Below are 25640 nucleotides of genomic sequence, written 5' to 3' on the forward strand. Positions count from 1 at the left end.
GTGTTTGCCAGGGGCTGGAGGAAGGGAAGAATGGGAAGTAAGTGCGAATGGATTTAGGATTTCTTTTTGGGGTGATGAAAATATTCTGGAATTAAAAAGTGATGATGATTGTACTACTTTGTGAATATTACTAAAACCACTGAATTGTATATTTTAAGGGTAAACTTTATGGCATATAAATTATATCTCAATAAAGTAATAAAGAATATGGCTATTATAATCTATTTATATTGATTTCATATTCTGCTAAAAGGTGATAGGGCCCAGTATACATACATACACTATATATGTGTATAAATCATCCTGAAAACTATTTTATAACCAAAAACTTTGTTTTAAAACATCATTCTCACTATAGTTATAAAAAAGAAAACAAAACTAAATAATTTTTTAAACGTAAATATATTTTAAAAAATTAAAACACCTAAGAAATGCAATCTATACATATGAAAAAGTAAAATATTTATATGCATAACAAGCAGTTGCAACATTGTCCATAAGCAGCAGTTAGTGTTTATTTTCCCCATATTTTGGTTTAATACCATAGTGTAGTGGTAGTTCATTCTTTTTAGGGAAATTACATAAAGTACATATAGCATATTATGAGTAAGTTATAGAAGACTGTATCATTGGAAAATTAATTACAAGTAACAGCATTTCCTCTAAAAACACATCTATTATTAAACAAATTACTTTAAACTAGCAGAGAACAAAATGAGCGTATAATTTATTAAGTCCAAGATATATAGTCAACTTGCATAAAATTACATATGGCATTTTAAAAAGTCTATTTCTAAAATATCAGTAATTCAGGCCATTGGGATTTCCACAGGAGAGAAATAGCCATTAATTTCCTTTTTATGAAGAAAGGTCTGCCTTAAGAACATCGCAACAATGTTATTAAGAAATGCTACAGTAAATAAAAGAAAAAAAAAAAAAAGAAACGCTACAGTATACTTTAAAAATCAAAATGGTGAAACATATGCATCAGAATATTCTTTTACTGATACCAGCCCTATAGCAGCATTTCAGAAGGTGACTTAGAACTAATAACTGACTTGGGTTTTTATTCTCTTCTTGAAATACATATTACATGTATAGTTCACTTAAGAATTTTTATTTCCATTATAAATGGAAACTTTTCATACTAATTATCTAAAGATATAAGAAATAAAGTAATTGGTAGTCTAGTACTTTCTATCTACTGACTCCACAAAAACAAGTTTTACATATAAGCAAATTACTAAAAATAACTGAATTGGGAAAAATGAAACAAAATATAGTAAATGGTTTTCTTTTTATCTCTAACTGTAAAAATCCCTTTTGCCTATTTATTTGACCCGTCTCTATTCATGCAATTTAATGAACCCTCAAAAGAATTTACACATCTTTATACAGAATTCACATCTACATGAGTAAACTGCCAGTCCTTCTATATTTTCAGTGCCTTATCAAAATATGGGTAACAAAGTTCTTCATTCTATGAGGCAGGAAGATGTTTCCTAAGCACTTCTTTGGATGAAGATGATATAGTATCTGGGAAGGACACCTCAAATTCTATTAGAAGGTCACCACGTTGGTCAGGATTTTTTGGAAATGGCAGCCCGTATCCAATAATTCTTCTTCTCATTCCAGGTTTCACAATATCATTTACTGACATAGGTATGTTTCTGCCATCCAGTGTTGGTACATTAATTGAGCAGCCACACAATGCCTAAAATAGACCAAATGAAATAAAATGAACACACTTCAAAACTAAAAAATCCAAGCACTAATATTACCAGATGGTAAAGGGTAGTACCACTAAGGTAAAATTTTAACCTCCAAAAGAATAACAATAGTTACACAATTTTTTTCCTCATTAGAAAATTCCTTCAGGACATGCATCATTAGATATGCTACACACAAAAAAAAAAAAAAAAAAAAAAAGGAAGGAGAAGAAAAGGTAAAAGAGAAGTAAAGGATATATTCCACATTGCCCTGGAATGACATGGTTATTTTGAAGCCGCTATTAATACATTCAAGATGCAGGAATTGGAATGGGAGAAGAGGGAGAAATTCAGGACTAGAAAGTATATGACAGGAGCAACTACCTACTTCTCTGGAAAGTATCAGGACAATAAATACATTTGTTTTAGATAACAAATATTTACTGAGCATTCACTATATATAATGCCACACATTCTGGCTACATGCTATAGAAACCATGAACACAGACCCCAGCTCAATGAATGCACAAGGAACTCACAGAAACATGCAAGCAAACTAGCCATTATAATATAATATAATATATATAATAAAAAACCAGTACAGTGTAGAAACAGAGGTATATACGGAGGTCTTTAGGGAGAGAAAGAGCACCAACTTAACCCCTTATATTCTGGGAGTAGAGGATACTTGAACTAAGCATTGGACGAGTAGCAGGCTATTAGGGCAGGGTGAGAAACAACAGTGTTCCATAGAGTAGAGCTCAAGTATACAGATAATAATAGAGCAAGCTTGGCCAGGTGTAGTGGCTCACACCTATAATCCCAGCACTTTGAGAGGCAGAGGTGGGCGGATCACTTGAGGTCAAGAGTTCGAGACAAGCCTGGCCAACAAGGTGGCCCCAGCTCTACTAAAAATACAAAAATTAGCTGGGCATGGTGGTGGGCACCTATAATCTCAGCTACTGGAGAGCCTGAAGCAGGAGAATCACTTGAACCTGGGAGGTGGAGGGCTACAGCAAGCCAAGATTGTGCCACTACACTCCAGCATGGGTGACAGAGTAAGAGTCCATCTCAAAAAAAATAACAACAAATATTATAATAGAGCAAACGTGGGGAAGTGGATATACATTTTATGGGTAGACATCACATTTAAAATGACTTATTTTAAGCTGAAGAGTTTGAACTTTATGGTAGAGGCTATGTAGAGCAATTTAAGAATTTAAAGCAGGGAACTTATGATCATATTTGGGGAGTTGCAATCCAATTTGAGAAATAGTGCCAACAGGCTGGGTGCAGTGGCTCATGCCTGTAATCCCAGCACTGTGGGAGGCTGAGGCAGGTGGATCACTTGAAGTCAGGAATTGGAGATCAGCTTGGCCAACATGGTGAAACCCCGTCTCTACTAAAAATGCAAAAATTAGCCGGGTGTGGTGGTGTGTGCCTGTAATCTCAGCTACTTGGGAGGCTGAGGCAGGAGAATCACTTGAACCCAGGGGTGGAGGTTGCACTGAGCTGAGATCATGCCAACCTGGGTGACAGGGCAAGATTCCATCTCAAAAAAAAAAAAAAAAAGAAATAGTGCAAATAAGAACTCAAATAATAACTATATTAAAGCAGTACCATTATGATGTATAAATGCATACATTTCTATGCACTTATAAATGTATATATTTTTATTAATATAAATGTATACAAATTTATTTATAGTGAATTATAAATTATTTTAATCACTTTTTTGTTACGCAATTATTACTCCATATTAACAACTTTAGAACAAACCGTTTATACAAGGACAAATGTGATGAGATTACCAATGCAGATCTCATAAACTGCATTTGCTTTTGTTTGCTTGTTTATTTTATTGCATTTTAGGTTTTGGGGTACATGTCAAGAACATGCAAGATTGTTGCATAGGTACACACATGGCAGTGTGATTTGCTGCCTTCCTCCCCTTCACCTATGTCTGGCATTTCTCCCCATGTTATCTCTCTCCAACTCCCCACTCCCCACTGTCTCTCCCCCATTTTCCCCCAACAGACCCCAGTGTGTAATGCTCCCCTCCCTGTGTCCATGTGTTCTCATTGTTCAACACCCGCCTATGAGTGAGAACATGTGGTGTTTGATTTTCTGCTCTTGTGTCAGTTTGCTGAGAATGATGGTTGTTTTTGAGACGAAGTCTTGCTCTGTCACCCAGGCTAGAGTACAATGGCCCACTCTCAGCTCACTGCAACCTGTGCCTGCTGGGTTCAAGTGATTCTCCTGCCTCAGCCTCCCAAGTAGCTAGGATTATAGGTGCAAGCCACCCTGCCCAGCTAATTTTTGTATTTTTAAGTAGAGATGGGGTTCCACCATGTTGGTCAGGCTGGTCTTGAACCCCTGACTTCATGATCCGGCTGCCTCAGACTCCCAAAGTGATGGGATTACAGGCATGAGCCACCGCACCCAGCTCATAAGCTGCATTTGTAAAAGCAGGCTCATATAGTACATAATTCAGTTAGCACTTCAAATTAACAATTTAATTATAAGTAGCTAAAGTTAGATAATATAATCACATCCATAAAAGAGGCATAATAGCAGTACTATCTTAGAGGATTGTTGTAATAATTATATTTAATGTGTAATAGGCATTAAATAAATTAGCTATTATCTAAATACACTCCCTATGATCAATTACATAAATATTTGGTCTCAGAATTTTAGATCCAACAACTTACCTCTCGTAAACTAATTTTAGCAGTATAAATTATATTTGATCCATCCCTTTTAAATTTTGGATGATCTTTGTCTTTAATGATAAAAACAATGTCTGCTGGAATACTATTTGGTGTTTCATCTCCTTCTCTTGGAAAAGTAATTTTGGTGCCTTCTTTCCACCCTTTTTTAATCTCAATGGTAAGAATTTTGTCCTCAGATCTGTAACTCCTTCCATCAGCATTGAGCCTTTTTCGAGAAATCTTCATCCGTTTGGTACAACCACTATATATCTCTTCCAGTGATACTCTAAGTTCATGAATAACTGGAGGATCTTGTTTGAGTCGGGATGGCCCCACAGAATTCCTGTCTCTTGGATATCCATTCATGCTGAAGCCAAAGGCACTAAAAGGGTCACCATCTATTTCCATTTCTTCAGAATCTCTACCACCACCCATTCGTCTTCCAAAGAAAATTTCAAAGGGGTTGGACCCTCCAAAAAATGCAGCAAATGTAGCATGAGGATCGCCATGAAAGGTGTACCGGAAAGTACCTCCTTGTCCATCAGTACCTCCTGCTCCTCCTTTCAACCCTAATTGAAGAGATAAGCATGATTAGAAAAAAGCTTGCAACTCTTGAAAGTCAAACTTTCAAAAACTGTATGGCTAATAAACTTCAGCTAACTTACATTAAAATTTATTAATATTGGCCAGAAATGCCATTTTAACTAAATATAGAACAGCTATAAAACTCCTGATTACATCCTAAGTTAAATTGTTAGTTTTCAAATTCTTCCTCCAAATCAGCATCTTTAATAATTTATTCCTGAATCTTTGTTCCTCAGGTAAGTAAGAAAAATAAAATAAGGCGGGGCGTGGTAAGTCACGCCTGTAATCCCAGCACTTTGGGAGCCTGAAGCAGGCGGATCACTTGAAGTCAGAAGTTCAAGACCAGCCTGGTCTACACGGTGAAACCTTGTCTCTACTAAAACTACAAAAAATTAACTGGGCATGGTGGCAGGCACCTGTAATCCTAGCTACTCGGGGGGCTGAGGCAGGAGAATCGCTTGAACCCAGGAAGTGAAGGTTGCAGTGAGCCAAGATCATGCCACTGCACACCAGCCCAGTCAACAGTGCAAGACTCCGTCTCAAGAAAAAAAATAAAAAGAAAAGAAAACTGGGAACTCCTTATCTTATAAACTACTGATCTGGAATGTTGAAGTATATAAATTATGTATCTACTTATAAATAATAAGTTTTTAAAAGATGTCAGTTGAAAGGTCTTCAATAATCAATACAAAGTACAGAACCTAAATCTTTAATTTGTATTACAATCAAACAATAATATATAAAATAAAAAATACATAAATATATTAATATATAGCAATATAAAATACCATATTCATACTGTTTATATAAACAAAAATACCATATTCATACTGTTTTTATATATTTTATATAGAAACATATACAATATAATGTAATAAAAAATATCATATTCATACTAACTAGTTTTATTTCAGATCATTTTTTACTGTGTAAGAATCAAAACAGGGCCAGGTGCAGTGGCTTACAACTGTAATCCCAGCATTTTGGGAGGCCAAGGTGGGCAGATTACTTGAAGTCAGAAGTTTGAGAACAGCCTGACCAACATGGTGAAACCCCATCTCTACTAAAAATACAAAATTAGCCAGGCATGGTTAATTTTGTATTAATCCCAGCTACCTGGGAAGCTGGGGCAGGAGAATCACTTGAACCTGAGAGGCGAAGGCTGCAGTGAGCCAAGATTGCACCATTGCACTCCAGCCTGGGCAGCAGGAGCAAAACTCTGTCTCAGAATAAATAAATAAATAAAAATAAAAAATAAAATAGAACCCTGTGGTAGAGAGTGAAAAAATTCTAATAATGAGAGCACTCTATGAAAATGTACTCTTAGACACTAAAATTATTATTCCTACCCTAGATACGAAAATTATTTATCTAGGCATACCACATCTTAGCGTTAATTTCAATGCTTTTAAGAAGACTGAAATCTACAGCTGTAAACCTTGACATGTAAGGTCTCTTGTGAACAACCCACCTCAGGCAACATTATAGTGATGTTTTGACCCTTTTCTTTCACACAACATTTTCCGCTATGTATGAAAGAAATGTTTTACTAAAACCCATAAAACAACAGTATAGTGATCTTTTAAGCAGTCAATACTAGTAAGGATTTCTGTCTTTACAATATCAGCAGTTTCTGAGTGAACCTTAAGCGAATTCCTAACCAGGAAACAAATAGAAAAGAATCTAAAAATCATAGAACTATGGCCAGGCGCGGTGGCTCAAGCCTGTAATCCCAGCACTTTGGGAGGCCGAGGCGGGCGGATCACGAGGTCAAGAGATCGAGACCATCCTGGTCAACATGGTGAAACCCTGTCTCAACTGAAAATACAAAAAAATTAGCTGGGCATGGTGGCGCATGCCTGTAATCCCAGCTACTCAGGAGGCTGAGGCCGGAGAATTGCCTGAGCCCAGGAGGCGGAGGTTGCGGTGAGCCGAGATCGCGCCATTGCACTCCAGCCTGGGTAACAAGAGCGAAACTCCGTCTCCAAAAAAAAAAAAAAAAAATCATAGAACTATGAAAAATTCAACAGATTTAGCTAATATTTCCTAACAGAGAGTGATCTGAAGGCAGGAAATCTATTCATTTTGCATTGCTCATGCATACAGGGCTGAAAATTGTAGGCATTCATGCTTAGTGAATGAAGGGAATGAACTAATTCCTAAAGTCCTTCTTAATCAAAACTTAAAAAGGTGTCCTGAGTATCAGTACAGAGAAAAAGGCAGAAGCAAAAACAATGTAAAATATAATCACATATATACATATAAGAGATATTTAACACTTTAAAATGCCACTAACACACAACATACTGTAAAGAAACTTGGTTTTGCTTACATCTTATTCTACATTTGCATCTGGCTTCTTCCATTGAAAGTTATATATGTACTCTATTTCATCTAACAGAGTCTCAAGACATATCTAAATTTTTATCTTCACCCGTGAATAGAAACCTGGAGCAACCAAGAGAGACCTAATAATCTGCAAATTGTCAAAATATGTATTGAACAATACATCCAAATAGCAGGGAAATTCCTTGTAGAAACTGAATGACAAGTATAAGCAGGACAAGAACTTTTCATATGCAGCTCACCCAAATTTCCCTTTTGTAAATTTCAGTAGTATAACTCCAAATGTTAAATAGCCAATGGCAGATTTTTTTAAATGACAGAATAATATGTAGCTCAAGGTCATGACCCAGGTGACTCAACCAATGCTTAAATTATTCAAATCATTTTATCCTTCATCTCATAGACTTTAAGAGTATAATAATTTAACTGAGTTAGGTAAACTGGGTAAATTAGCCTGCCCGATCTAGCCTTTTACAAGACAAAATCTAAATACTTAACACTCATAATGAATTCATGAAAAGAAAGAATAACATTTTAATTTATTACATCATGGGTTTGGCTTTTCTCTAAAACCTCTTCCTCCTCTGCCAAAAAATAGTAATTTGGTCAGAATGACAAAATCCCTGAGAAGATTCATACAAAGTCTGAAGTAACTTACTAATCAAAGCTGATAAAAAAAAAAAAAAAAAAGCCTCCAATACAGCTTTGAGGTTTTCCTAGACACTATTAAACAGTCAACTATGCAGCTCAAAGAATGAAGCTACACTAATGAATGAAAAAATCCTACCAAAATTCATGCCACTATACTATAGCATACATTATTATGCAAGTATCACTTGCATTGTCTAGCACATAAAATTCTAAGTAATGTCACATTAACTATATAGTTCCTAATCATGTACATGTCTAATGCTAATGGAAATGTTTAACATCCAGTTGGATTCCCTCTGCTATTCAAAATGTTTTCTAGGTATCATCTTCACTTTGTGTGATCAAAAAATGCAATATAGAATCAACATTTTCCTGTGCTTTGGCAGGACTATTACTTTACAACTACCCAATCAACAAGTTCGCAGTCCCAAACCAAATATATGTTTGGAATGCTACCTACAACAGTGATTCCCACTAATTAGTTAAGGTTGACTAAAAGTTTCCAAAAGAAGAAACACTGTAGAAAAATTCAGATTGCAAAGAAATAAATTGATATTACTTTAATAACTCTTACTCCAAGGAGATCTAATATGTAAAAATCCAGATTTATAGCAAGACCTCAGTTATAAAATAATGAGACTCTGAGATCCATTAAACAATTTTAGTTCACAAAAGTCAAACTGACTCACATGTTTTTAGAACGAATAATAAAAATTTTAAAATCTAGCTAACTAAATATATGTGAAAGAATAGAACTAGTATAAAGATTAATAAATACAAGTTTTATCATTTAAACATTACCTTTTAATATTTGAAATTACTGAATAAATCATAAGCAATAACGAAATAAGAAAAGCATAAAAAAAGAAAAGTTAGAGAACTAGAATAAATGAAGATGTGTTACTGAAATCTTTTCTTTCAAATCTCTTAACACAAATTTCGGTTGATGTCCACTAAACTATTCAAGACTAAGCCTAAAACTCTGGGGGAGAGTGGTTCAGAATGCAGTTTTAAATTTCTGTAGTTCTGTGGTTTTTATTTTCGAATGATTCAACTATAGAGAAATTTTATTTTTAAAAACAGATTACATACATAAAATTAACCTATGGTACAAATACAATTCAATTGATTATAGTAAATTGATAGAATTGTGTAACCATCATCACAATCCAGTTATAGAACATTTCCATCATTCCAAAGAATTCTCTAGTTCTTATGTGTAGCTAATTCCCCGCTCCCTCCTCAAGTACTAGGCAAGAAAGATCTGCTTTCTTTTTCTATATACTGGCCTTTTCTAGACATTTCACATAAATAAAATCATACAATATGCAGTCTTTTACATCTGGCTTCTTTCATTTATCATAATTTCTGAGGCTCATCCCTGTTGTAGATGTTTCATAAATCGGTCCTTTTATTGCTAAATAGTTCCTCACTGACGGTATATTCCACATTTTGCTTAATTCACCAATTTATGATGCTTTCGGATTGTTTCCAGCTTGGGGCTATTACAAATAACATTGCTATAAGCATTCAGGCACATATCCTTGTGTGGACATGTTTTTGTTTCCCTTTTATAGATTTCTAAAAGTAAATTTAAGTCATCTTTATTTTTTTTCTTTCCTTTTTTTTTAGAGATAGGGTCTTGCTATTTTGTAAAGGATGGACTCAAACTCCTAGGCTCAAGCAATCCTTCGGCCTCAGTCTCCATGTTAGCTGAAACGAGGTATATATCACCTCACCCAGCTAGCCAACTGTTTTTAAAACAAAGCACTTTAAATTGTGAATATTCAGACTGGGCACGGTAGCTCATGCCTGTAATCCCAGCACTTTGGGAGGCCAAGGTGGGCAGATCACAAGCTCAGGAGTTTGAGACCAGCCTGGCCAACATGGTGAAATGCTCTCTACTAAAAATACAAAAATTAGCCAGGTGTGGTGGTGCCCACCTGTAATCCCAGCTACTCAGAAGGCTGAGGCAGGAGAATTGCTTGAACCCGGGTGGCAGAGGTTGCAGTGAGCCGAGATCACACCACTGCACTCCAGCCTGGGTGACAGAGCAAGACTTCATCTCAAAAAATAAATAAATAAAAATGTGAATATTCAGAACACAAACTGGATTTTTGGTTCTTTCATTCCTAAATATATAAATGTAACATGTGCAACTTACATACTACTTTTCAGTTCATGGTTCCTTATTCCCACCATCCCAGCCCTAAGTCCCAAGACTGTAATAATTGGGGGGGAGCAGGAAGAAGGATACTAGGTAAATTGGTAGTGTTTCCATAGTCCTAAAGTTCAGTGTTTTGTTACTACAGGAGAAACCTATAGAACCAGGTCTGGAGATCAATAAAAGGCAAAGAGAAAAAATGTTTCCCCCTGCTTTCACAGTGTATCTAAATGGGATGTTTAATAGAATAAATGAGATATTCTGAATAAAAGGCAAACAAATACAATACTTTTCCTGTGAAGGAAGAATAATTCTAAAAAATAATTCGAATAACTTTCATTCAATTGTATTTTCTTTTTTTTTTTTTTTTTAAGACAGGGTCTCACTCTGTCCCCCAGGGTAGAGTGCAGTGGCACAATCTTGGCTCACTGCAACCTCTGCCTCCCGGGTTTCAGCCTCCTGAGTAGCTGGGATTACAGGCATGCGCCACCACACCCAGCTAATTTTTGTATTTTTAGTAAAGGCAGGGTTTCACCATGTTGACCAGGGTGGTCTCAAACTCCTGACCTCAAGTAATCCTCCTGCCTCAGCCTCCCAAAGTGCTGGGTTTACAGGCATGAGCCACTGTGCCTGGCCCATTCAATTGTATTTTCAAGTAACCTATAACTAGAGAATGATATTTCTGCATAACATATTTCTATGTTTAAAAAAAAATGCATTCTCTCCTCACTCTTTCCTCCTATCACTTGTATCAATTATGTAAGTTAAAAAAAAAAAACCCAGGGTATACACATTCAGAGTGATTTAGTTTTTTAAAAAATTCACTCACTGTGGAATGACCAATAAAAATCAAATAAGAAAAATCACTCTAGAAAAGCACTTAAATTAAGAAGTAATATTAAATTAAGAAAAACGTATCATTTGGTGACTTGAAAATTCTGAAGACAAATATCCTTAAACCCTGAATTCAATGGCTTAGCCACAAACTTGAGCTACCAGTGAATTGTTGCAAAATGTTTTAAATATGAAGCAGTGGATATCTGCTTTTTTCACGGGAATTAATAGTGTTACTCCATGTTTGTGAATTTCTTTACAAAATTACAAAATAACTCATTCAGAAAGTGTAGTACATTATTGGTAGCATCTCAGAATCCTGCTTAGCTTTTGAGATAAACCAAATCATGATATTTTGAGTAGTATGACCATAGGTATCATGCAGGATTGAACTGCTCAGTATTTGCTTTTTTCAGTATTTACTTTGTAAGAACCTGACACTATAGGTCCTCACTACAACAAAACCAGCAACATAAACTTCAATTTGGGGCAACTCACAGACCAAACAGGCAAAAGAAAACAAGAATAAAAAACGCTCTATATGCAATCACCCTGTTTGTCTACATTTAATTTGTTTAATTCAAAATAAGCAGTCACTGCTTGACTATATTTTAAGGCTACATTTCAAATTAGGAAACTTTGGTGTTAAATATAATAAAGGAATCAAAGGGATAACAAAAAACTTTTCATAGCTACAATGATTTAAAAGCCAGTATTTTGGGAGAAAAACTAATAATAAAATAACTTAGTCCTGATGTTAAAAGTTGAAAATCCTCAAACTAGTACAAATTAAAGTTTTTTGTGTTATTAATTAGCAATTTAAAAGTCTTACTCTATAGCCACATTTATATGGAAGCGATGCACAAATCTGATTTAAAATGCAGAATGAGAAAAGAATAATCTTAAGTTATCCTCCTTTACTGTGCTCACTAGTTTTTGATCTCACAATGCAAAAAACAAAAGTATGGCAGGGAGAGGAAAGGGAAGTTGTCATGTTTTTCTCAATACTTAGTAAAATTTTACAACAAATAATGTTACCTAAAAGTAAATCAATAATCATCCTACCTAGGTGGCCATTTTAGGTCAAAAATTGTATTTCTGAGATCTCATTTTCTTGGCACAAAATTATTGTTTACAATTAAGCTAAAAACTTGTTCTGGTATTTTATGACATCAGGAAAATTCTTTCCTCTCCAGGCAGAATGGCAGAATGCCAAAAACAACTAGAAGCTAAATGCCTGCGCCTTCTGCTTCTGAGAGTCGCAACTCTGTCTTGTTCAGTCTAAACTAGCCTTGCTATAAGAAAGGCAAACAACTACTTTTTGGTTTTGTGAATAAAATATAAACTGCTCAGAACGTGAAATGCCAATCTTAAGGTTTTAAATGACAGAAAACTCCTTACAGGTTGACAGAAAATTCATTAGAAAACAAAACAGGTTGCGTAAGACTTTTGACACAATTTACTAATAGGTATGGGAATTCAAGGTTTCTTTTAACATATACAATGTTAACATTGTAAGTCTAGTGATAAAATATGTATAATCCAAAATGCTAAAATAAAAAAGGCAAACAAGGACATTTCATTCATAGCTCTGCAATACTCATTCATTTGATCAGAGATGAAATCTTGTTATTATTCATTATTTGTTCTTCTACTTTTGATATGACTGAGAATCCAATTTAAGAATAATCATAGGCTGAGAGAAACAAAAAAAAAAAAAAAAAAAAAAGGCTGGGAGAAAGAGAAAGAGAGCCGAAGAGACAGAAAGATATACAGAGAATACTTACCTTCCTCCCCAAACTGATCATATATTTCTCTCTTTTTAGGATCACTCAATACTTCATAAGCTTCTGCGACCTCTTTAAATTTCTCCTCTGCCTGAGGAGATTTGTTCTTGTCCGGATGAAATTTGAGGGCTTGTTTTCGGTAAGCCTTTTTAATATCTTCATCTGAAGCTCCTTTCTCAATTCCCAAAATGCAATAATAGTCTTTCCCCATTTCGAATGCCTTGAAATGAACTTAGATTTCCCTTTGTAAAAGAAAACAGTGTCCCCAGTCTTAGCAATAGACCGATTCTAAGAAAAATAAACCAAGCTGGGTATTTTAAAAGTTAAAGTAAATCGGCAATTCAGCTAGCTGTCTTAAGGCAGCAAGCAGACAGCGTCTCTGTATTCAATCCTTCCCCAACAGCTCACTTACAGATAAATATACACTACACAGGAGACAGCCTCCTTCTAGATCCTCCCATTTTCACTACGTGTCTCTGTACTTTCTAGAACAGCAAATGCTACAGGACGTCACTTTCCCAGCTGCCTCTAGTCAAAGTACTGAGCTATGTTTCCTCCTCCTCCACGATTAACTATTCATTTTCCGTCTGGAAATTTTTATATTTCCTAATTAAAGAGGCCAAGTCAATAAACATGCCAATATTTCAAGACAGAATGTCACAACTACATATTTATGTACTCCATACTAGGTGAAAAAGCAACAAAAATCATCACAGTCATTAAACACTCTGTTAAAGAAGTTAAAGTAAAATACAAATAAAAGTATCTACGAATCCGTTTTAGATATTTTAATTTCAAGCTATTCATCTGTAAAGTATGTAATACTAAAATGCGGGTTGTTTGAACTGAAATTTTCAAATACTTTACGTCGTCGTCAAAATTCCTGGGGTCTATCAATCAGAAAAGCCAGAAAGTTTATGTACTAATTTCACATTCGGAGTATCTATAATAAAATTCAAATGCATTATTTTAAGATAAGTAAGGGACTTGAACATGATTTTAGCTAATTAGTTTTTTCTAGGATACATGAGTTCATAGTTCTGGCAAACCAATGTTTATTTTTGAAATTTTAATATCTGAATTTAGTTACTTCAACTAAAACTGAATGACGTCTCCCCCACACCCCCCACCCCCCACCCGCAGCCGCCCCACAGGGTCCCTATTTAAAGAATTTTGGTGCTGCAGGAAAGCCAATAGAAAGTATCAGGTTACAGACAATACATACTCATGTTCCTTACAAGACTTAACTGCAACTGGATCAACGTAAAATTTGGGTATGTCACTTAAGGGGCACTAATATGAGAAATATTTTTTCTTTCAAAAACATATTTCCCTAATTATAAATATATATTCATTGTCGGAGATTTTGGAAAATACAGAAGAAAAAGTTATTAAAAATCTCCCTATGATACCATTTTAGGTAATCCCTGTTAAAAGTTACTGTATTTACTTCTAATCCTGTTTTCTATGAATACTCATGATTATTTGATCTAGTTTTATAATTTTTGTTAACAAAGTTAGATCATAGTATTTATATACCCTTTTGATGCCTGCTTTTGAAAATATATTTTGTGTATTTATGAGACATTTTCAATGTATATAACTCTGTATGGTTTTTTCTAAGAAAATGTCAAAAGAATTGCACAGTCCAAATATCTTGAGTCTGTAAACTTAAAAAAAAAACCTTTATGAGGAACAGAAAATGTACATATATGTTTAGAATATAATAAAAGGTAATAATCATGTGTTAACCTTTAAAGAAATGAGAACACCCACTCTATATGCAAAGCAATGATGATTCAGCAATTCTTTATGAATGTTCATCATTGTACATTTTGACAGCTATGATTTTCTACTCCTCAAAATTCTCTACTTTAAAAATACCTTGACATTAGAAATGTATAACTTCGATCTAGCCTACCTGTGGGTTACAGAGGTTTGTCAGCTGTTTAGCATTTTAAACTTACCAAGGAATACTTAATGTCAAAAAACACCTTTGAATCCAAAAACTTACGGAAAATGCTAATATACAGAGTCACCTTAAGACTCCCAGTTTTAAAAAGCATATTGCCAAACTGAAATCCAGTGCATGGATCAGTATCACATACAGTAAAAACATAAAAATCACCTATTATAAAATTAATTTCCAAGGGAGTTCCTTTAAATATTCGTTACCAAAGGAACGCTGACTCTACTATTTAACAACCAGAAATTGTTTGGGTGGTTAGTATTTGCAGAGAAAAAAACTTATTTGATTCAATCATTTTTAGGGAGCTAGGAATATTATCAAAACTTGACACAGTAAATTATTTTAGAGAACTTGAAGACTAGGTCTTTCACATTTGTGAGAAATTGTATTATATTTTAACAGATGGAAAGAAATCTGACTCCCTAGACATTGAAAAGAGTGAAAAGGGATTTTCACATTTCTTCAAATATCACACATACACATAAGAATCACAGTAGTAAAGTTGAAAAGCTAGAATTCACCTCAACTTTGACATTTCAAGTTAATAGCAAATATAGTTGTGATTTAAGATTATTAATAAAACAATCTGGTTAGGTTATGGTAAAATGAGTAGATAATTGCACACTTGTAGATTTGTAAAGCTTTGTAAATAATTCAAACATTTGGCAATAGTTATTAAAAGCCACTAAATATTATTTTAATAATTTTCTAAATACCACACCTGGAAATTTGTCCTTAGAAAATAAAGACAATAATTATTATATTTACAAATATACCCATTGCAAAGAGATGAAATAGGGTAAAGCATCAATATGATCATTATTAAAAGTACATAGTACTTTGGAGATATTTTACTCCTATATTCACTTTTGCAGACTGAGATGTCTTCTCTACTACTTACTTAGGGGTTGAAAATCCATTATACAATACAATCACTCTACATTAAATCTTGGTCATCCAGGCTGGGCGCTGTGGCTCACGCCTGTATTCCCAACACTTTGGGATGCCAAGGCGGGTGGATTGACTAAGGTCAGGAGTTTGAGACCAGCCTGACCAACTTGGTGAAACCCCGTCTCTACTAAAAATAGAAAAACTAGCAGGGCGTTGTGGCAGGTGCCTGTAATCCCAGATACTCAGGGGGCAGAGGTACCGAGCGGAGCGGAGATCGCTGGAGGTTGCAGCGAGCGGAGATCGCTTCATTGCACTCCAGCCTGGGCAACAAGAATGAAATTCCGTCTTAAAAAAAAAAAAAAATGCGAGGCGCGGTACATCACACTTGTAATCCCTGCATTTTGGGAGGCCGAGGCAGGCAGATCAGGACCAGCCTGGCCAACATTGTGAAACCCGGTCTCTACTAAAAATACAAAAATGGCCGGGTGCGGTGGCTCACACCTGTAATCCCAGCACTTTGGGACGCAGAGACAGGTGGATCATCTGAAATCAGGAGTTCGAGACCACCCTGACCAACATGGTGAAAACCCGTCTCTACTAAAAATACAAACAAATTTAGCTGGCCATGGCAGTGGGCACCTATAATCCCAGCTACTCAGGGGGCTCAGCAGAATTGCTTGAACCAGGGAGGCGGAGGTTACAGTGAGCTGAGATCGTGCCATTGCACTCCAGCCTGCGCGGCAGAGCGAGACTCCGACCCCCTCCCCCCCAAAAAAGCAAAAATACAAAAAATTAGCGGGCATGGTGGCAGGCACCTGCAGTCCCAGCTACTCGAGAGGCTAAGGCAGGGGAATCGCTTCAACCCGGGATGCAGGGGTTGCAGTGAGCCGAAACTGCGCCATCACACTCCAGCCTGGTGACAGAGCAAGACTCCGTCTCAATAAATAAATAAATAAATAAATAAATAAAATACATTGGTCATCCAAGTTTCTATGATATCTATGTGGTGATTTTTTTTTTGGGGGGAGGGCTGTCATTCCTGCAAATAATTATGGCAAAAACCGTAACAATATGTAAAAGGGAGAGTAGTGGTAGCCTGTAGGGAAAATGGAACAGAGAAGAGCTGTGGTCAAAACTTATTTAGTAAAAATAAAATAAATAAAAGCTTATTTATTTTACTTTATTTTTTTCCTTGTTCTTTTTTCTTTTTTTTCTCATCCTCTCAGCCAGCTTTTCTAAAAGCTTATTTATTTTAAAAGCAAAAATAAAAACTACATAGAAAGTCTGAAATATTTAGAAATCACATAAATCCCTGCTTATTCGATGTTATAGGTTATATGTATGCATGACAGAAGTTTGAAGAAAACAAAAACTAGCTTGAGTTAGTAACTGACATACATATTTCCCCTTAAAATTAAGGGATGCTGTATTTTTAACAAAGATATAAAAATTAGCATTTGCTAAACAAAAAAAATAGCATTTGCATTTTAATTTTTTCATTTTTTTGAGATAGAGTCTTGCTCTGTCATCAGGCTGGAGTGCAACAAGGCGATTTCCGCTTACTGCAACCTCTGCCTCCTGAGTTCAAGCAATTCTCCTGCCTCAGCCTCTCAGTCCTGTAGCCTGGGACTACAGGCGCATGTAACCATGCTCAGCTAATTTTTGTATTTTTAGTAGAGATGGGGTTTCACCATGTCGGCCAGGATGGTCTCAATCTCTTGACCTCGTGATGCACCTGCTTCAGCCTCTCAAAGTGCTGGGATTACAAGCGTGAGTCACCTCACCTGGCCAGCATTTGCATTTTTAAATTTTTTTCTTTACTACTCAAACATTGGTAAGATTATTCCATGAAAACACAATTCTCTTTCCTTTACTAAAAGAAAATTACGGTCAGGTGAGGTGGCTCATGGCTGTAATCTCAGCACTTTGGGAGGCCAAGGCAGGAGGATCACTTGAGCTCAGGAGTTCAAGACCAGCCTGGGTAATATAGTGAGACCTTATCTTTACTAAAAACTAATTTTTTTAAAAAATGGGAATTAAGATAGTATTTTAACCCAGAAAACTAAAAGTATGACTTGTCATTTAATTTATGTCTTCTACTTTGACTTTATTCATATATAATAAAAAAGTTTTCTTTTTCCAGCTCACAAATCATTTCTTACTTTATAACAAAATAGGAAGGAAGAAGATAAACTGCTCTGAGTCTCAGAATAAATTACATCAAAACTCAGGTCATCACTTAAAACGCTTGAGGACAAATGATTTCTCATATTTTGCCAACGCACCTGTGAAAAACCTTTTCTGGCAATATTTCTTTTTTTCTTTTTGTTAAAGACGGGCTTTCACCATGTTGGTCAGGCTGGTCTTGAACTCCCGACCTCAGGTGATCCGCCCGCCTTGGCCTCCAAAGTGCTTGGATTACAGGTATGAGCCACCACGCCCAGCCATCTGGCAATATTTCTTAAATGGGTCATATTTAGTCCTAAAATTTCTTTTTTCTTTTCTTTCCTTTTTTTTTTTTTTTTTTTGTCCAAGACAGAGTCTTGCTCTGTCATGCAGGCTGGAGTGCAGTGGCACCATCTCGGGTCACTGCAACCTCCGCCTCCTGGGTTCAAGCAATTCTCCTGTCTCAGCCTCCCAAGTTGCTGGTGTTACAGGCATGTGCCACCATGACCAGCTGATTTTTGCATTTTTAGTAGGGACGGGGTTTCACCATGTTGGCCAGGCTGGTTGCGAACTCCTGATGTCAAGTGATTCACCCACCTCTGCTTCCCAAAGTGCTGGGATTACAGGCGTGAGCCACCGCGCCCGGCCCCACCTCAGCCTCTCAAGTAGGTGGGACTACAGGCCAATGTGACAACATCTGGCTTATTTTATTTTTTGTAGAGACCAGGTCTCACTATGTTGCCAAGGCTAGTCTCAAACTTTTGAGCTCAAGCAATCCTCCTGCCGTGACCTCCCAAGATGCAGGGATTACAGGCATAAACCAGGATGCTTAGCCCCTGACTTGACTTTCCTCCTTTCCTCTCCTTTCCTCTTTTCTCTTCTCTTCTTTTCTTTTTTGAGACAGTGTCTTGCTATTGCCCAGGTTGGAGTGCAGTGGAATGATCTCGGCTCACTGCAACCTCTGCCTCCCAGGTTCAAGCGATTCTCCTGTCTCAAACTCCCGAGTGGCTAGGATTACACCACCACACCTGGCCAATTTTTGTATTTTTAGTAGATACAGGGTTTCACAATGTTGGTCAGGCTGGTCTTGAACTCCTAACTTAAGTGATCTGCCCGCCTTGGCCTCTCAAAGTGCTGGGATTACAGGCATGAGCCACCATGCCTGGACCTAAAATTTCTTATACAGTGATTCATATTAGAAAATTGTGACCTCCATTCCACAATACTTTCTGTCCAAGAATAAGCAAATAAACTGAGGCTCTTTTATAGTCTGTTAATAGTGCTTTGGATATTTGAATATATAACCTCAGAGTATATAAAAGTGATTATAATATTTGTCGAGGTGACACCCAGGGAATATCGGTAATATAGTGGTTAAGAGCACAGGTTTTAGAGCCAGAGTGCCTGGGTTAGAATCCTAGTAACATTACTTATAGCTGCAAAACCTTGGACTTAAATCTCTCTGACATCAGCTTTCTCATATGTCAGAGTTAATTGCATTAACTGTTAAGTTGGTAACATTAATATCAATTTAGGACTGTTGTGAGGATTAAATGGGATAATTGTGTGATATATTTAAATGTAATTAGCACATAGTGAGGGTACTCTTATGATGATGATGATGATGATCTCATATGAACTTGAAAATTGTTTTCCCAGAAAAATTACTATATTATATGTATAACAAAATGTTCTCATTTTCAAGCATACATGCAAACATTCCCACACAAACACACAGCTGTCCAAGTGGATCTTTCTAAATATTCCAGTTAATATTTGCTACTCATTCATGTTGATTTTGTTAAAACTTAAAATCATTAAAATTTCCCAAAGGTAGCATTCATTACATTCCAATTCTAATATTTATATTCTTAAAGTATATATCTTTGATTTTGGACTCAGAAGATCTGCCCAGCCTTAGTATCTGTCGATGCCTCACATATCTCAGTCGTACTAAATTACTTGAAAATTATCTAGGGGAGGCCGGGCGTGGTGGTTTATGCCTGTAATCCCAGCACTCTGGGAGGCCGAGGTGGGCGGATCACCTGAGGTCAGGAGTTCGAAACCAGCCTGGCCAACATGGAGAAACCCCATCTCTAAAAAATAAGTAAATAAATAAATAAATAAAAATAAAAACAAAAGAAACAACAACAACAAAAAAGAAAATTATCTAGGATAAACCATTATTTATCAATTCCTCTTAGAAGGCTAGCATAAAAGAATAAAAACTTAAGAATCTGAATACTTGGGTTTCTAATCTCAGCTCTCCTACTTAACAGGTAACTTAGATAAATCATTTACATTATCTGAATACCTAACTCACAAGGATTATTGTGAGAGTCAGATGAGATAACACATGTGAAAGCACTACAATTTATATAACATCTACAGAAAAATTATTTTCAGTATCTTAAGCTATATAAACTTTTGCCACCACTTGGATGTCTATTGACAAATAGTCTCCTTTGATTCAGGAAGTTTTACTTGGCATAAAGCATTAAAGAACTACCAGATTCGGGCCGGGCGCGGTGGCTCAAGCCTGTAATCCCAGCACTTTGGGAGGCCGAGGCGGGTGGATCACAAGGTCAAGAGATCAAGACCATCCTGGTCAACATGGTGAAACCCCGTCTCTACTAAAAATACAAAAAATTAGCTGGGCATGGTGGCGCGTGCCTGTAATCCCAGCTACTCAGGAGGCTGAGGCAGGAGAATTGCCTGAACCCAGGAGGCGGAGGTTGCGGTGAGCCGAGATCGCACCGTTGCACTCCAGCCTGGGTAACAAGAGCGAAACTCCGTCCCAAAAAAAAAAAAAAAAAAAAAGAACTACCAGATTCACCCCCAAAGGACTTTGGCATCCCCCAAGATCATGCCTCTTGCCAAGTTCCCTTTTCGGACCTTTATCTCTGAATTTTAGTATCTTCTCACAGAGTGTTACAAAAAAAAATTAAAAAAAAAAAAACCTGTTATATGCCTTCCCCATAACATTTATGTAACATTTTATAATTTATTAAATACTTCCATATGCTTTCTCACATGTAATCTATCTATATGCACATATACCTGATAGTCAAGCGGAACAATTTCAAAGAGCTTTTCTATAGCTACAATCTAATAATGAGCTAAGATATTATTGACAATACTCAACATACACTGTTTCAATACTAACATAAAACTAGAGGTTACTAGGCTGTGTCTATCCTAATATTTCGCCTGTTTTTAAGATAATATCTAAATAGTTATATAAAATCAAATTATTGTTCAGTTAATAGTGGACTATATCTTATCTCTACATACTATACTTTCCTAAAAAACTTGTAAGCACTACGAGGCATTATTACCATAGATTGCTGTAGAGCAAATCTTGATGTAAGTTTGGAACTCAGACCCCAAATTCTTATTCCTGTGAAAAGGTTCCAGAGCATAATAGTTAAAATATCTATTAATCTTGTGATGGTCACAAATTCTACTTTGTCTTTCGGGGAAAAATAAGGAAATTTTTATTTATCTGTTATGTGTATGTGTTGCCAAGACATAGACCCACAAAATCTATTTATTTAGAGACAGTATCTCCCTCTGTCACCCAGGTTGAAGTGCAGTGGCACCACCTTGGCTCACTGCAGCCTTGAACTCCTGAGCTCAAGCAATTCTCCCCACCTCAGTCCACAGAGAAGCTGGGACAACAGGCATGTGCCACCACACCCGGCTAATTTTTCTGTTTTTAGTAGGCAGAGTTTTGCTATGTTGCCCAGGCTGGTCTAGAACTCCTGGGCTGACGCGATTCACCCACCATGACCTCTCAAAGTGTTGGGATTGTACAGGTGTGAGCCACTGCACTCAGCTGAAAAATTTTAAAGAGATTCACTTCTTATCTCATCTATGTTACAAGATGAAAGATGTAAACTTAAGGCAAGTGTCTTTAAGACATTAAGCCCTATCCATTTAAGGTTAAATTGTTCTAAAAATCCTATTCCCCCATGCCTTACCTATAAATGTCCTTTTTAAGGCAAAGACAGTAGTTTGATTCATTATATTTGGAATTTGTCAATAGTATTTGACTGTCCATTTTATAGTATTTGATGGGTATGCGAACTGTGTACAAATGTGGCTATCATAGTCCATACTTCCCATGAATAAAGTATTTCAGTCACTCAGCAAATATTTATGGAGCGCTTTTTTGTGTCACACTATTTTAGGTGTTGTTAACTAAAGAGACAATATCCTTGCTCTCATTCAACTCATATTCCAGTGGAGGAAGACAAACAATAAAAAGTTAATAATGAAATGAGATAGTTTTAAGAGCTTTAAAGATAGTAAAACAGAGGCTGGTGCAGTGGCTCATGCCTATAATCCTAGCACTTTGGAAGGCCAAGGACCGAAGATCACTTGAGGCCAGGAGTTCAAGACTGGCCAAAATGGTGAAACCCCATTTCTACAGAAAATACAAAAACTAGCTGGGCGTGGTGGCACGTACCTGTGGTCCTAGCTACTCAGGAGACTGAGGTTGGGTCTGGGAGGTGGAGATTGCAGTGAGCCAGGATTGCACCACTGTACTCCAACCTGGGTGACAGAGGGAGACTGTCTCAAAAAAAAAAAAATAAAAAAAAGTTAATTATCATCCTTAACTTGGGCTGGAGTGGTGGGGATAGAAAAGGCTTCAGAACAGAAAAATGTGAGCAAAGTCATTAAAGACTGATAGATTTTGAAAGAGAAAGAGGGAGAATTTGTGATTTGGATCAGGAAGACAAAACCAAGAAGCAAAAGAGCATAATAAAATCTATCAGATACAGCAAAAAGACTGGTGAGATCAATGCACGCGAATTAAGAAGGCTCGCCCGGGTGCGGTGGCTCACGCCTGTAATCCCAGCACTTTGGGAGGCCGAGGCGGGTGGATCACGAGGTCAAGAGATCGAGACCAACCTGCTCAACATGGTGAAACCCCGTCTCTACTAAAACTACAAAAAATCAGCTGGGCATGGTGGCGCGTGCCTGTAATCCCAGCTACTCGGGAGGCTGAGGCAGGAGAATTGCCTGAACCCAGGAGGCGGAGGTTGTGGTGAGCCGAGATGGCGCCATTGCACTCCAGCCTGGGTAACAAGAGCGAAACTCTGTCTCAAAAAAAAAAAAAAGAAAAGAAGGCTCCCCCTAGGAAGCTGGCAGAAAATGTTATAGTCAGGTTGCTGAAAGTTTTTATTTATTTATTTGTTTGTTTATTATTTTTGAGACGGAGTTTTGCTCTTCTTGCTCAGGCTGGAGTGCAATGGCATGATCTCGGCTCACTGCAACCTCCGCCTCCAGATCTCCTGCCTCAGCCTACTGAGTAGCTGGGATTACAGGCATGCGCCACCACGCCCAGCTAATTTTGTATTTTTAGTAGAGACAGGGGTTTCTCCATGTTGGTCAGGCTGATCTCAAACTCCCAACCTCAGAGGATCCGCCTGCCTCAACCTCCCAAAGTGCTGGGATTACAGGTGTGAGCCACTGCACCTGGACCAAAGTTACAATTTTTTGAGGCAAGGTTTCACTCTATCACCCAGGTTGGAGTGCAATGGCATTGCCACAGATCACTGCAGCCATGATCTTCTGGGCACAGGATATTCTTCTGGCTCAGCCTCCGAAGTAACTGGGATCATAGGCTCACACCAAATCTGGCTTTTTTTTTTTTTTTTTCTTGGTAGAGATAGGTTCTCGCTGTTTCCCAGGCTGGTCTTGAACTCCTGGGCTCAAGCAATCCTCCTGCCTCAACCTCCCAAAGTGTTGGGAATACAGGCATGAACAAATGCACCCAGCTGAAAGTTTTAAATGTCACACTTCATGACTGCTCTTTCATGCTCTTCAAAAAGCGCTAATAGTTTGATTTTGGGGAAAAAAATTACTTGAAGAGGTTGCTTCATTTCTTACATATCCATTTATTTCCAAACCAGTGAAATTGCTTTTTTGGTTGTCAGTAAAGGGTTCTTAACAAAGTTTCATTAATAATTTGTAAGCTTCCTGACAAGGTGCTGTAGCTCACACCTGTGGTTCTAGCTAAGGTAGGAGTAACACTTGAGCCCAGGAGATCAAGGTTGCAGTGAGCCATGACTGCACTCCACCCGGGTGACAGAGGGCGATCCTGCCTCAAATAATAATAATTTCTAAGCCTCCAAGAGCACCAGCATAAGATGGCAAACTAATTTAAAATGGCTGGTAGGAAGAACAACTTTAGTCATAATTTTCTGTGGCTATTGTCTGTATCATCAAAATTTCCCAGTGTTTTATCACTACATTAATATTAGTAATTCCCAAAGTTTACAAATTTTAATACTGTGTCATGGCTTGGTTTTATAATGCTTTCCCTGAATGAAGCACTATAATATACACATTTAATTTTTTTGTCTAGTGGTCTTTAAAACAAGATTTTTAAATCAAATTCAAAAAATTTAAAAGTACATGCCTTTCAAAAAACAATACAAAATAAAACTGCTTTAAATTTATAAAAATTACTAGATTTGGAGACACTCAGGGATCAGATATATTTTATATTTTAAAAAATAAATCAGCCAGGTGCAGTAGCTCACATCTATAATCCCAGCACTTTAGAAGGGTGAGGTGAAAAGATCACTTAAGCCAGGGAGTTTGATACTAGCCTGGGCAACAAGGTGAGACCTCAATCCCTACAAAAAATTTAAAAATCACCCAGGCATGGTGGTGTGTGGCTGTAGTCCCAGCTACTCGGGAGGCTGAAGCAGGGGGATGACTTGAGCCCAGGAGGTTCAAGGCTGCAGGTGAGCTGTGATCATGCTGCCGTATTCAAACCTGAGTGACAGGGTGAGAGTATCCAAAAAAAAAAAAAAAAAAAAAAAATTATATCATTTCTTCCCTTGGGGAGTGTAGAACTAACTTATTCTAATTGGGATGAATAAAATATTCAAGTAACAACTAGCCCTTCTTTCTTACCTGCTTTTATAAAAAGTCCTTAAAAGCTTGCTAATGACTAGTGAATGGACAGTGAGCTAATGTACTTTCCTGGCATTTTGAAATCATTTAAAATAAAGTGTTCTTTTTTTATTGTTGTTTTTATGAGATGGAGTCTTACTCTGTTGTTGCCCAGGCTGGAGTGCAACAGCGCAGTCTAGGCTCACTGTAACCTCTGCCTCCTAGGTGCAAGCGATTCTCCTGTTTCAGCCTCCTGAATAGCTGGGATTACAGGTGTGCACCACCACACCTGGCTAATTTAAAATAAAGTGTTCTTTACACTAATTTTAAACACTGAGTTAGGCCCAGGGTGGTGGCTCACAACTGTAATCTCAGCACTTTAGGAGGCCAAGGCAAAAGAATCACGTGAGTCTAGGGGTTCAAGACCAGCTGAGCAACATAGTTAAGACTTCATATCTACAAAAAATAAAACAAATTAGCCAAGCGTGGTGGCATGCACCTGTAGTCCTAGCTACCTGGGAGGCTGAGATAGGAGGAGCACTTGAGCCCAGGGAGTTGAGGCTGCAATGAGCTGTGATCATGATGCCACTACACTTCAAGCCTGGGCAACAGAGCAAGACAGTCTCAAAAACAAAAAACAAAACCAAAAATATTGTATTAGCCAAAAAATTAAAAAACAGCTACAGAATTTATAGATCATTTTAAATGAGTCTTGATAAACTAATATTAACTAATATTTCATTATAACACTTTGCCTGTGTTGAAAGATCACACTATTTTGATCAGACCTGTACAACAGAAATATAAAGCAAGCAACAAATGCTAGCCACATTTCTGCAACCCTGGTCAGTGGAGGTACCCATATTTTTTAAAAAGTAAAAAGAAACTTTTTTTTTTTTTTTTTGAGATGGA

The 25640-nt window shown here is 36.9% G+C and overlaps 1 protein-coding gene across 6 annotated transcripts in view; it reads right to left on the bottom strand.

Annotated features, from left to right (window-relative positions):
* Positions 1 to 383: 383 nt before the first annotated feature.
* The window catches only part of DNAJB4 (DnaJ heat shock protein family (Hsp40) member B4), a 44916-nt gene continuing 19659 nt past the window's right edge, over positions 384 to 25640 (bottom strand). For 3 of the 6 annotated variants that reach the window (XM_032296526.1, XM_032296525.1, XM_032296524.1), the window contains exons 2-3: positions 4424 to 4992; positions 384 to 1714 (exon numbers count right to left, since the gene is read on the bottom strand). In XM_032296526.1, the coding sequence (XP_032152417.1) occupies positions 1481 to 1714; positions 4424 to 4858 (669 nt within the window). In that variant the 5' untranslated portion in view covers positions 4859 to 4992 and the 3' untranslated portion in view covers positions 384 to 1480. Of the gene's footprint in view, positions 1715 to 4423; positions 4993 to 12790; positions 13787 to 25640 lie in introns of those variants that run through there. The other 3 variants (XM_032296523.1, XM_032296522.1, XM_032296521.1) reach the window with 2 other exon arrangements.

The sequence above is a fragment of the Sapajus apella genome, unplaced genomic scaffold (assembly GCF_009761245.1).
Source record: "Sapajus apella isolate SASKATOON/1434 unplaced genomic scaffold, GSC_monkey_1.0 scaffold36, whole genome shotgun sequence".
NCBI lineage: Eukaryota > Metazoa > Chordata > Mammalia > Primates > Cebidae > Sapajus > Sapajus apella.